Source organism: Panthera onca, chromosome A2, assembly GCF_046562875.1.
Source record: "Panthera onca isolate mPanOnc1 chromosome A2, mPanOnc1 haplotype 2, whole genome shotgun sequence".
In the NCBI taxonomy this organism is placed as follows: domain Eukaryota; kingdom Metazoa; phylum Chordata; class Mammalia; order Carnivora; family Felidae; genus Panthera; species Panthera onca.
The window spans coordinates 30,189,195-30,203,296 of NC_138340.1; the positions used below are offsets into that span (position 1 = coordinate 30,189,195).

At 40.7% G+C, this 14,102-nt stretch overlaps 1 protein-coding gene across 16 annotated transcripts in view; it reads right to left on the reverse strand.

Annotated features, from left to right (window-relative positions):
- Positions 1 to 14,102, reverse strand: part of CADPS (calcium dependent secretion activator) — a 476,502-nt gene that overhangs the window by 145,830 nt on the left and 316,570 nt on the right. For all 16 annotated transcript variants that reach the window (XM_060631484.3, XM_081794958.1, XM_060631486.3 and 13 more), the window contains exon 11: positions 9,543 to 9,755. In XM_060631484.3, coding sequence (XP_060487467.1) covers positions 9,543 to 9,755 — 213 coding nt within the window. The remainder of the gene's footprint in view (positions 1 to 9,542; positions 9,756 to 14,102) is intronic.

Consider the following 14,102-nt stretch of genomic DNA (forward strand, 5'->3'; position numbering starts at 1 on the left):
GGGCAGCTGGCACACAGTAAGTGCTCAATAAACCTTAGCTATGAGTGGGCAAATTTCTTAGTGCTCCTGAAGCCAGCTTGTTCAAAGTTTTCAGCGAGCCAAGGATGTCTCTGTATTTATGGCTAATGTTAGTTACAGGTTGTTTCTTAAACCATATTGCTTCTAGGAAGCTGGGAGCCTTCCCAGTCTCTCTGCATTGTACTTCTCCTCTGCCCCTGCACAACGAATTCGCACGTCCTATCTCTGTGTTTTTGCTGGTTTACGTTCCAATTTTCCTGTGGTCAGAACACCCACATATAAGTTGAATCCCTTGCTAGATAATATGTTCCTTGAGGGCAAGTTTCTGATCTGTTCTTTCCCCCGCCAGCTCTCAGAGGAGGCAGGTCCTGAGGAGGTGTTTATTAACTGACTTATTCTGACACTTCCATCCCAGGAAACTTCCCATTGACTTTATTAAGGAGTCACACACATGGGGATTCAGATGGCATCTTGCAAATCCAAAAGTGGGAACATGTGCTGTTCGGGGGAAAAAAAATCTTATAGAAGGAAACAGAATTCTAGGTGCAGGTGTCTTTGGATACCATTCAGATTGTCTGCCTGTGTCTCCATACATGTCTAGGACCATATGCATTACATATGTTGTCTATTTTAAAATAAAACACTGCAGTGGTCCAGCTGTTCCAAATTCTGTTTCAAAGAACTTGTGGGTGCTTCCCAAGCAACACCATATAGTCATTCTTGCACTGCCCCAGTCTGTTCTCCTACAGTGCTGAACATTACAAAATAGATGCTCCTTGCAACTCTATTTTCCCCTGTACAAACAATTGGAACTGGTTGATTAAAGCAAAAAGAAAACTCCAATGCTGCCGTTAGCAAGGGGAAAACAGCCCGGAGCAAAATATGAGAAAGTTACTTCCTGAATTCAGGACACCTTGGGATTGCTTCCTTTGCCAATGTTTGCCTTGTGTCAGGGGAATGAAAATGAATTCAAACATAGGGTAAGCAAAACAGAATCAGGAGGCTAAAGTGGCAGCTGAAATCTCCAATGATGTTTGGATTATCCCGTGCTTTGGGAGATACATACCAATGCTCTTTTTCATTAATACGTGGGTTTTTTGTTTTTTGGTTTTTGTTTTTTAAGAAATCAAGGATTGGCTGCATTTTAAGAACGGACTTCAACCTTTGCCTTTTCCAGACCTGGTTGAATGGTTCCTAAGTTTTCCTTGGTCTGCAAGGGCTCCAAACGTCCTAAAAACTGGCCATGTAATTTTATAGGCTCTGCAGGTAGGGCATAATTCAACACATCTTCCAAACAATGCTACTTGTGTTCCTCCTGGGGTTTAACTGCATAAAGATTTTGAAGTCCTGTATAGGATGGGCGTAGAGATGACTTCAGACTAATCTTCGGCGAATAAAGTTGATATACCTGAGCTACATTAAGAAACTTCAAGCACTATTAATGGCATCCATGACACAAAAGCAGGCTGATGGACACAAAGACTTCTGGAAGGCAAGTACACTTTCAAGTGGAAACTAATCAAAACTTTACCCCAAGTTTGCTCAGAAACAATTTGGTTTGGCATTTAAGGAATGTTGGGAAAATTCTGGTTCCTAAAGTGATATGATTATGTGGATTTTATACTCTCATTTAATCTACTTCATTAAAATCCAAGTGACGTCACTAATTGGTGACCCTACTGGCGATGTTGTTCTTTGATCATGATGCCTGGGTTTATTTCATGTTTGATATCTGTTTCCTTTTTCTTCCTTACAATGGAAAACATATATTATTCATGATCTCTTGGCTTAATAACAAGCATATGTATGTGATCTTGTTTCAGACATACCATTTTTTAGACAAGTTTGCAATAATGTCTACCGAATAAAGGTAATTTTCTTGGACTAATGCAGCTTTCAAACCTTCATTTTATTGAGATTTTCCTATTATTCTAACAGCCAAGGGAATGAAGACAAAAGGTCATCTCTCTTTTTATTTTGTAATATTACATTTTGGAACATTTCATATGCTAGGAGAAAAAAAAGTCTGCCGTTGAAAATAATTATTGTATTGTTAATAAATTGTCTGAGAGAGGCTCCTTTCTCTAATGAATTCCTTTTATAATAAGCTAAAGGTAGCTGCTTTAACGCTGAAATTTCGAGCACAGTTATAGCTGTTGTTACTCCTGATGGATGCTAGAGGCAAGAGAATAGCTAATGTGACTCTAAAGTCATTGTGAACCCCAACTGCAAATTAAAAGGTGACTTTGTATCTTTCTTATATGGAAAATGTGTGCTTGTCATATCTGCTTAACAGTACAAGAGTGAATGTATGGTTTGGACAATAACGAACAATGACAGTAGTCAACCTCATCAGAAGACATGAAATAGAGAAATGACAATGATTGATGGCAGCTGGCTGTTTACAGATTTTTCTAGAAGAGTTTTCTTGGCATGATCAAGTAACGAGGGGATGTTGTGCCCTGACTGAGCTCTACATAGCAAGCAAAAGATTGGTCTTCCCATGCCTGCTGCCCTTGAGAAACAACTTAATTCCTTCATGGTCCCCTTGACTCAGTCAAGCTAACTTGCATGGCCAAGAGAGCATGGCTTCTCAGGAGCTATGAAGGCCCACATTGCACTTTGCGAAAATCGTGACTTTAAAACTACTATGGCAGTATACTTAAGGGGATAAACATGTGATGTTTATTTCAAGGTAATTTTTATAATTCTTTATAAGACAGTTGCTTTGAGTAAAAAGCATAGTAGAGATTTTGTCAATGATCTCAAAATGAATAAATAAATGATCTGTAATTTCCCCTGCTGTAGTTATTACATTTTCAGTGAATTTACAGAGTGCTTGATGACGTCTTTATGTTCCCTGTGACATGAGCAAAAATAAACTTTCTGTGGTTGGCTAATTAATAATGTATCTTACTGTAAATCACTGTATGACATGAGTGTGCTCAGCTGATTAATGAATAATACATTTTAAATGTGCCTGAAACACTTAACAAAGAAATGAACCTTCATTTAACATGCACTATGTAGATACTATCATGGTGTTGGGAAAATTTTTGACCTAATTGAGGGAGTCTATTCTTTTTTAAAAAGTCATTTACTTTTGCAATGAGAAGGAAATGATTTACAGTGTGGTTTGGGGTCATGCGAATTAATTTGGCATTGAGTTAATTCTTTAATATTGCATTCCTGCAATGTAGCAACTGCAAGTTGACAATATAAGAAGATACAGCAAAACTCTCAGTGATAAAACTATAGAAAGGAATAAAGGCAAACGACTATTTGGAAATCTACTAGGATAGCAATGCGTTGTTGTGCAAATATATGTAAATTCGCTCAGAACAGAATTCATTCAATCATCTATTCATCCATCCTTTCTTTCATTCTTTAAAAAAAAAAAGTAGAGCAAAATCCTAAATTCCCGCTATATTCACATTCTACGGTAAGCTTTTAAAATGCCTCATCAGACATTCAAAGTAAAGTAAAGTAAAGTTAAATTAAGTATCTGCTTGGAGTGGTGAAAAAAAAAATCTGTCTGCTAGCCAGGGGTACATTTATGCAAAACAAAAGAAAAAAAGAAAGAGAGGGGTAAAGAAAGCAAATTAAAGAAACAGAAAGAATTAGAAGAAAGTACTGTTATTAAATGGGCAGGAGAAATGATATGACCTACGGTTTCTAAATCAGCATTCAGAATACTCAAGTACATATTTGCCTGCTCTCTTGACTGATTTATCTATTTTCTTCTAAGGTCAAGTCTTCCCTCAACACATCGGGTGGACAGCTTTACCTTCTATGAATAAAAGAATTGTAGATTCTCTTTCATCAGTAACTCAGCGAAGAGAAAGGTTTTTGCAAGTTTTAAAGTTTCTTTTTTCTCTTACAGGTGTATATTAAGAGAAATTAATACAAATACAAACGATGTCAAAACAGTTATTGCTATCCTTGTTCTTGGGAGTGGGGTGGCTGGCAGAGAGGCATTCGAGACCAGAGGTCCAAACCCTCTGGGGGGGGGGGGGGGATTTGTGATTCAGAAGCTTTTGTGAATCAACTATATGGACTCAATCACGTCCTTAATTTCCTGTTTTTGTGTGTGGCAGTCCCATGTATTAGAGCTCTCCTTTCAAAATTAATCCTCTTTTGGGTCTTACTTGGATCACACCCTCAAGTCAAGTACAACGACCTCTTTAGTGTTCAAATAATGCATTTACTTTATCAATTGTATTCTGCACTTTCTTGAAATCTTGTTCAGCTAACCTTTTTGGGTCTCCTACCCCACCTTTCTATTTGTTACGGTATCCACGGCTACCGCCCCACAGGTACCGCTGACCGTTCTAATCTTTGGAATGGGAGAGGAGAAACACCACATTATCAGAGTGCAAAATGATCTGTTTTCAGGCATTAAGCAGTCAGGTAGCTGTAAATTCCGTGAAGCAAAGGCATTATTTGCCATTTTGTTGTGATGCTAATTAATATTCTTGGAATGAAAAAAATCAGGAGATGTTAATGGTTGGCTTTACTCAGAGGATCATTTGATGCCAATATGAAAGCCAAGGAGAGGAGGCAATTATGCACACATCACATGCATCCTAGTTTCGGTATGGAAGCTTACATTTCAAACCTAAGGTCAGGAAAATAACATGAAAAGTTTTACTACAAAGTCTAGACATGAGGGAGATTTAAGAGGATAGGGAGGAAGCACATTGCAGGTGTCAGATAATCTAGTCTGATTATCTGAGCTGTGCTAGCTATAGGGGAACACTTACCCTTCAGTCCAGCTAGAAGTTAGCAGGGTAAGAAGGAACAAACCAGAATAACATAAAGACTAGCAACAAGGCTCAGGAAAGCAGACAGGAGTTCTAACCTAGCAGCTAAAGTTCTTGGGTTTGAGCAAAGATTGAACAAGAAAACGTAAATGATACAAAATAAAACAAAAACCAAAATCAACCCTCCCTCCCAAACCAACAGTTACCAAGACCCCACTAACTGTTGAAGGCTGTTAGGGTGATAGCAAAAATAGAACAGTTCTCAAAAACATCCAGCTTTGGGGATGTATGATGTGATTAACAGTTATTAGTTGAGAAACAGACATTAAAATGAGACTCATTTCAAGTGATATATCAAGTAATCATTGACCAAAGAGCAAAGCTTAAAATCCCCCCTCCCTCCACCCCACATGAGAACGGAGGTACTGATTGTTACTGTTCCTCTAACACAGACTGGACAGGAATCAGGTGTCTCAATGAGAGGCCACTTGGTGTAATAAATTGTGGCAACCCTCAACAACAGATTTGGACGTAGTTTCCAAGGTGAGCAATATTGGCCTTCAAAATTGGAACATTGCACATATTGATTCAAAAACATTGGACAGCTAGCCACTGACTTCATTTCTTCACGTTGTAACCAAAATGAAAGGGGAAAAATTAAATCAACGACAACACACACCAAAAAAACCACAAAAGAACAAAAAAGTTTTAAAGTTTGGTGGAACCCTCCCCAGATCATTGTAGAGTCACATACAAACGAATGAATAGCAGGATCTATTTTTTTCTTCGGTTTTTACAATTCCATGGAAATACTCCACTCCACTCTTTCTTAGACGTGTCTTTTCATTTTGAAATTGCAAAAAATAAAAACTGTACCCAGAAGTCTGTCAAACTGAATTTAGAAAGACCCAAATAAACTCATAATTACTCCCAAGCTTCCCAAACTGTAAGATGTTCTATTCTCAAGTTACCCTTGAGCAGACAGCGACATGACAAGACTGGAGTGTTTATTTTTCTCTACCCAAAAAAACCTCTCCCATTTTTCCATAGCTTCCCTTTGCCAAGTAATACTAATAAAGTGATTACAAAGTTAACTCGCTCGAACGTTGTTCCTAAAAATTATTCACTTGCAAGAATGGCAAATATTTTGAACAGATATTGGATTTGATGAACTGTGTACAGAATTAGGTATTTAACAATGACCCTTACCTTTTGGAAGTCAAGGAAACCTTTTTAAAATGCAATACTTGATTGGTTTTACTCATTTTATTCCAGAACCGGTGCCTGAATGTTTGCGACGTGACAATTTGGACTGAGAGCCAAATATCAGTGAAGGATCAAAGTTTGCTACTTAGTACTATGCTGTGATTGTTTTTCATTTTTCTAGAACCTTGCTTTGTAGTGCCAGGTGACCAACCTGTCCCAGTTTGCCCAGGACCAACGAATTTCTGGGGACACAGAACTTTCAGAGCTAAAACCAGGGAAGTCGTGGGCGAATCTGGATAAGGCGGTAACCCTAAGTATGGATCGACAATGTGAGTATGACTGCTACCCATAGATCAGGCCCGATCTGTTTCATAGTGATGGTTTGAAATTAACCAACTAAGTGTAGCTGTAAAGTAATTGTGACATAATCCCCATTTTGTGGCAGATTACACTAAAAATTATGATATATTCTCCAACCCCCAGCCAGTTTTTGGTTGTTATGCATAACTACTCAGTGGCAGTACAGAATGTAAAGTTCCTTGTTCCTTTTTTTTTTTTTTTTAATCTTTAGCATTGGTGTTATATACCCCTCACTGCAAATGATCAGGTGTGGTGCAAAAGGCTGGGTCGGTTAAAATCCTGACTGGATTCCTTTACTAAATTATGGGAAAAGAAGCCTCACTTGCTGGTACTCTGGCTGCAGTTTTTATTAAGTGCCTAAACTAGCGATAGAAAGAATCTGGAGGGGTGCTGAGTGTCTGTTTTAGTAGTAAAGGAACTATGAGATTATTGGGCTTGACACTGTTGGATGGAAGCTCTGGGTAAGGACTATCATTTATTAGACGGTCATGGTATACAGTTGTGCATATTGGGCACCGCACAACTCAACAGGCACCATTCACATTTTTGTCTGTGTGCAAAGTGACTAAGGAAGTGCACAATCTGCATGGATGAATGTGCTTGCTTTGTTCTTATAGAATCTGGAGGTGTAGTAGGGCCTCACACCCTTTGGAGAACCCCTGTTCCTAACAGTGATTAAGAAGACACTAGAGAAGGTGGTTCTGCCACAAGGTACGGACAAATTCCAGAGGCATGAATTACATTACCTTCTCACATATCTCTCAGTCTACCTCCCATGCTCTCTAGGGATGATATTACCTATTAGCTCCCATGCTTACCTAGGGATGATATTACCCATATTCTAACCCTTAGAATTTTCCTTTAGATTCTCCATTTAATACAAGTTCCCTATGTCAACTAGGGTGTTGACATACATCAAGCTCCTGTGCACTCAATTAAATCTTCCTGCTGATGCCTAATGACTAGCACTCTAATTTTCTTGCTAAATGAATCTTACCCACAGAGGAAAATCTAATCAAGAGCCCCTGCATATTTCCATGAGGAGACACTCATTGCCTCTTCAGCAGCCTCCATTGGTGGTCTTTTTTTTTTTTTTTTTAATCAGTACCTGGTTTCCATTTAATTTTACTCCCGAATTCCTTCCTCTTTCCTACCCTAGTGAGGAAAAAATGAGGCTAATCACAAATGAAGCAGTGATTTCTTGATCTGGGAAGATGATAGAACATAAACACTGAAAGGTAGGTGAAATGACTTCAGAAGAAATTGAGATTCTTTGGAAATAAAACCAGCATTTTCCAAATACCACTGAATTTAGATACACGTTCTATGAGGTTGATTTGGATGGTGATTACAATTAGAAATTTTCTCCCCTGATGTGCACATAATTCTATTTCAGAGAAACATGATAGGATGTGTTGTTTCTAAATTTATTAAAATGGAGCCTGTCAGGCAGGGTGAAAGGAAGGATTCCATCACAGAGTGTTTCTTTAAAACAAAGTAAATAAATATTGGGTATGCTTGATCTCAAATCATGACTAAACCAGAGAAGGAGATGTTGCCTTCTCTCTTTATTGATCTCAGATAAACCTAAGTGTCACAAATGTTAGAGAAAACAAGAAGAGAGTGGAGAAGATGGTGGTGGTTACGTTCAGGAGGGCTGTCCCTTACCCCAATGTCCTTCCTCAACTTCGTCCTCCTTCTTTCAGGGTTTTCTGTATGGAAACCCATAGTGATGGTGTGATTATCCATAATGTTCCATGGATAATACATCTTTCTTTAAGAAACCATTGGTACTGGACAGGAATTCCTTGGAGCACCTGATGGATAGTGTTTCTCATCCAAAAAGAGTTTTTGTTTGTTTTTGCCATAAGCAACGGTGTTACAAGAACACAGAAATGGACATGGCAGTGGAATCTATTAGGAAAGAAAATTCACCTCTCTTTAGCTGTGTAGCTGTAAAATCATTTGAATCATATGCATATTTTGCTTAAGAGTGACAGGGAGAGATTATGTAGAACCACTGCCTTGAAGGCCAAGTTTCTGCTGTGGGCTTTTGCACCTGCTTTCCTGTTTGCTGGGAAGGTATTTTTGAGCTGACTTCCTATCATTTGGGCTTCAGTTCAGATCATCTCTCTCCACCCAGTCACCACTGCATTATATTCTCTTTGTATTTTTCAATGTCTGCAACTATCTTATTTATTTTTTTGATTTGTGTGCTGGGATGCAGGTATCCTGAGAGCAGGGACCTCGTCTGCCTTCCTCATTTGTATGTCTCCTGGCCTGGATGGTTGTCTCTGTGAACTAGACTGAGTAGGTTCCGTGCTAAAGTAAGGAATCATCATGATGATTGCTGAAAATGGCTTGTACCTGAGTAATCCCTGAATGACTTGATATTCCGGGTATGGCACAACTCTCTATAGTTGATGTTTGTAACTAAAATGAATTACTTTATTTGGTGCTTTATATTTCCAGTGTTTCCATTGCCTTTGTTTTAATAAACGTCTCCAAGTGCATGCTGGATTTCACCTTGCCTCATGTATAAGAAGTGTTGGGAGAGGAAAAAAAAATCTCCTAGGTAGCAAAAAGTTATGGCAAAAGGGCAAGATGTTAAAATGGATACAGAGGTAAGAGGAAAAGGAACTGGAAAATGAACCAGCAACATTTAAAGAAACAGCTTCATTGCTGGGTCCTGGTATATTTGCTCAGAATGGGATTTTAGGTACCATTTTTTTTTTTTTGTTTTTTCCACTGCATGTGATAATGTCATCATTTATTTTTAAATGGTTCTAAGTTGCAGCTTTAAATTTACTTCAAATCAAGCCCTATTTTAAAATTACTTTTAATAGGAAGAAATGAGTCAAGGACGTACATAACCTACTATATTTGAAGGACTCAAACAAATACAAGCCTGGCTGTGAATTCCAAACTCTCACCAAAACAAAGAGATAAAAATACACCTAAAATATATTTTCCTCTGTTTAGTCCTTGGGGGGAAATGTCAAGTATTGCACTTTAAAATTACTTTCATCTAACATTTTAGTTCCAACTTTTTCCCCCTGAATTAATCTTTTTTTTCCCCCAGCAAACATAATTTTATGAATCCTTAACATTAAAGCAACTAGATTTTCTAATTCAACTTTGGAAAATTTGCTTTCCTCTACAGAGCTATTTTTAACAAATGGCATATTTACTTACAAAATTGGGAGATGGGGGCATCCAGCTGAGGCACGTTCCCTCCCTTAGCGTTGAGTTTCTGGACTTGGGTCGGGGGCACTGGCTTATGTGACTGCCCAGTGGCCCGATACATGGCTTGGACCCACAAGATCCGATCTTGTTCGTCATCACTTGCAAATATCACGGTGTCTCCTTCTTTGACTGCATTAAAGAAGGCTCGGCCACCCTCTAACCCTGGAATGAAAGGGAATAAACACTACTAAGCTGAGCCACCATGTTCTGGGAAGAACCATGCCCGAGAAAGGCCATTTCTACTGCTTTTCCTCGGGCCAGAGAAGGGAGGAGTGGTTTATTGGACTCTAAGATGGGAAGTCTGATACCCACTTGGCCACAGAGTGAAGCCATAATGTTAAAGAGACATTCTGAGACTGGCTCTTGTCTCTGTCTTTGTCTTCCTAGGGACAGAAGTGTCAAGCAGGCTGCCTACTGGTTGAGTAGATATCTGCCTATAAACATACTATTATTTTTCTTATCTTTGGAAACTACTATTCTTTTCTTATCTTTGGAAACCACCACCACCACCACCACCACCACCACCACCACCACCACCACCACCAAAAAACCATCTCTTGACCCCACTTCTCCCTTCGGTTACTCCAATTATTCTCTTCACAACATAAGGGGAATCTGTACCCTGGGTTCTTTTTCTTTTTTTCTTTTTTCTTTTAAATTTACATCCAAGTTAGTTAGCATATGGTGCAACAATGATTTCAGGAGTAGATTCCTTGATGCCCCTTACCTGTTTAGCCCATCCTCCCTGACACACCCCCTCCAGCAATCCTCTGTTTGTTCTCTATATTTAAGAGTCTCTTATGTTTTGTCCCCCTCCCTGTTTTTATATTATTCTTGCTTCCCTTCCCTTGTGTTCATCTGTTTTGTATCTTAAAGTCCTCATATGAGTGAAGTCATATGATATTTGTCTTTCTCTGACTGACTAATTTCGTTAGCGTAATATCCTCTAGTTCCATCCAGGTAGTTGCAAATGGCAAGATTTCATTCTTTTTGATTGCCGAGTAATACTCCATTGTATATATACACCACATCTTCTTTATCCATTCATCTGTCGATGGACATTTAGGCTCTTTCCATACTTTGGCTATTGTTGATAGTGCTGCTATAAACACTGGGGTGCATGTGCCCCTTTGAAACAGCATACCTGTATCCCTTGGGTAAGTACCTAGTAGTGCAATTGCTGGGTCTTAGGGTAGTTCTATTTTTAATTTTTTGAGGAACCTCCATACTGTTTTCCAGAGTGGCTGCACCAGCTTGCATTCCCACCAACAATGCAAAAGAGATCCTCTTTCTCCGCATCCTTGCCAACATCTGTTGTTGCCTGAGTTGTTAATGTTAGCCATACTGACCGTGGGTTCTTAAATTGTAGCCCACATGTGAATCCTGTGGGCATCTTGTTAGAAGGCAGCTTCTGGTTTTGTAGGTCTGGGGCAGGAGCCTGAGATCCTGTATTCCTAACAAGCTCCCAGAGGATGGATGGTGTTGATCTGAGGACCACACCATCAGTAACAAAAGTCTTTCTCCTCCCATTCAGCTTTAAAGCTTCTCCAATAAGGCTGCTGCCCCCATGGAAACTTGTCAAGGTCACCAATGACTTCCACATCACTGAATCCAAAGATCAGTTCAGAGTCTACATTTTATTCTATCCATCGACATATCAGCCACACTTGACACTCTGTTCTCTTTGAAACGCTTTCTCCACTTGGTTCCAAGTCTCCCAATTTCTTCCTCCCTCCCTGACTGCTGCTTGTCAGTCTTGTTTGCTGGCTTCTCTTCCTCCTCCTGACTGGTGAATGGTGTGGCATCCTGGCATTGAGTCCTTGGACCTCTACTCCTCTTCCTCAATGATGCCTTCCAGTCTTAACACCATAAATATGCTCATGGTCCCTACATTTCTATCTTCACCCTGGACCGCTCCTGTGAACTGCAGACCTGGACATCTAATGGTTTTCTTGACTTCTTCACATGGATATTTGATAGACACTAGACACCCCAAGCTTATCATATGCAACAGTGAACTCCTGGTCTTTCTCCCAAACTCTTCTCCATCTCAGTAAAGCTGAGCTCCCCCCTCTAGCTGTTCAAGCCCTCAACCTTGGGATCCTTTCTGACTCCTCATTTTCTCGCACTACCCACTTCCAATGGAATTCTGATGGCTCCGCCTTCAGAACATTATACCAAAATCTGACCCCTTCCTCCACCTCCAGGGCTTTCACTCTGGATCTAGTCATGCTCATCTCTCACCTGGGCTATTTTAATAGCTTCCCACCTTATCTGCCCTGCCTCATCCTCACTCCCTATAGTCGATTCTCAATGGCAGCCAGAGTAATCAGTTTAGCGAGAGTCGAGTCATGTCACTCCTCTGCTCAAAACCAGCCAGTTGCTCCTCATTTTGCTCAAAGGAAAAGTCTAGGTTCTGACAAGGCCTTCAAGGGTCCATGAACTGACCCACCACTATGTCTACCCTTGTGCCCTCCTCCTCCTCCTCTTTCCTTAGTGCAGACATACACGTTCTTCCCAGGAGCCACACTTGATCTCTTGCTGTTCCTGGAACACTCCAGGTATGTTCTCACCTTGAGACTTTTGCACTTGCTCCTTCCTGTGCCTAGAACATGCTTCCTCAAGATATCTGCATGATTCACATCATCACCTCCTTCATATCTTTGCTCAAACATCACATTCTTGTTGAGTCCCTCCTTGACCTTTACCCCTCAGTCACCATCTCTCTTACCTTGCTTATCGCCTTCCAGCAAGCTATGTAATTTACTTAACTTTATAAGGACAGGGAGTTTTTGTCTGTTTCGTTCACTGCTGTATCCCTAGTACCTAGAACAGCGCATGGCATAGCGTAGGTATCTAGTGAATACTTATTGAGTGAATGAATGCTCTACAGACCCATCTTTTTCCACAGGCTCTTCTCAAGGTTAAAATTCAGAGAGAGAGGTGGGTGGAAGCCTCTTTGGGCTCAGACCAAAGCTACATCGTGTCTGTCAACATAGTCCAGAAGACTGCATATGCCAGCCACTGGCTGGAAATAAAGCTTCATATTTTCATCATCCTTCAAACTCTCAGTTTAATATGGAGAGGAGAATGAACGGGAATATTTGGGAAGAGCATCCCCAAGTTTCCAACAAGGCCCAGTCACTAGCCTGTTTGACATTTGCCATTGGAAAAGATTTCTGGTGACATTAAGACTTCTCCGTTGTGTTGATAACGTTAATTCGGGTGTCTATTCCGCAACAGTGGGTGTGTGTTGGGGAGTTCTGCACTTAGAATTGCCAGGGTCTCTAGAACCATAAGCAGCTACTTCTTTATATGGAGAGTCTAGTGCTACAGCACTTTGAACAAAAGCTTTTTTGTAGTTATGATTATGAGAGAGTATTTTGCCTAATTCCTTACGGAGGGTTTTTAAATGGGTGATTTGGATAGGATGATATACAGTTAGCAAGCTGGGAAAACTTGATGAAATGAATGGATGGCATGATAAGAAGGAAAATCTGGAAGGGAAAGAAAGAAGAGTTCTGAGGGATGCCCGAAGCCCTGAAAAATGAACACTAAGGAGGTAAAAGAAAGAGTGAGTCAACAGACCTTCTGTAGCCCAGCCTCATGGTAACTTTTGGGATAAGCCACTTTGATACTGCCAGTGAATGCCAGGCTAGGCATCACCGGCGGGTACTTTCCCTGCTCCAACCCCCACCCTCCAGGGTGTTGGATCCCCACCCTCCTGGGCTTGGGAGGCTGTGTTCCTGGAGCCACCATCAAAACATCAGTTCATGGAGTTGCTTTGGACCGTGGAGAGGTAGAGGTAGAAAGATACTAAGAAGTTTTCGGATGTTTATTTAATCCTCTCAATGGTCTTCCTATGAAGGAAGCCTTATTATTCCCATTTTATAAATGAGGAAACGGTCACAGAGAAGGCGATAACTAGTCCATGAACACAAAATAGGGCTGTAAGTATCCGCGCTGGGCTTCTCCCCTCACTGTCTGGCTCCAGAGCTAACGATCGTAACCCTTGTGCTATACTCCTGCAAAGCTGAATAGCGTGGCCTGACGCACAGTAAAAGCTCTCTGAGAATTAGTTGTTAACAACAGAATGAAGCCTCATCGTGCACAGAGTGGGACCCAAGGAGAAATCTCTAAAGCAGCAGAAGCCGTGGCAATGACAGCAGCGGAGAGCAGCAGAGCCTTTCCAGAAGGCATGGGAGACCAAGGGCACACCAACGACAGTGAGGAGGGAGCAGAGCAACCCAGCTGAAAGGATACCAAGGGAGGAGAAAGCAAAGTGAACATCGACACATGCTCCAAGGCAGCAGAGTTTTAGATCAGGCAGAGCAATTCCCGGGGACGGAATCTGTGGGACGTGCCGTATGGAAGTGCATGGGCACTTCACATGGAGCACAGCCCCACAGGTATGGACCTGTCAAGAACGAGAAAACACGTCTGGGAAAGGACAGAGGCAGCCCAGGCAGGGAATAGTGGCCAGTTCCCTGCAGGGTGGAAGGGGAGCTG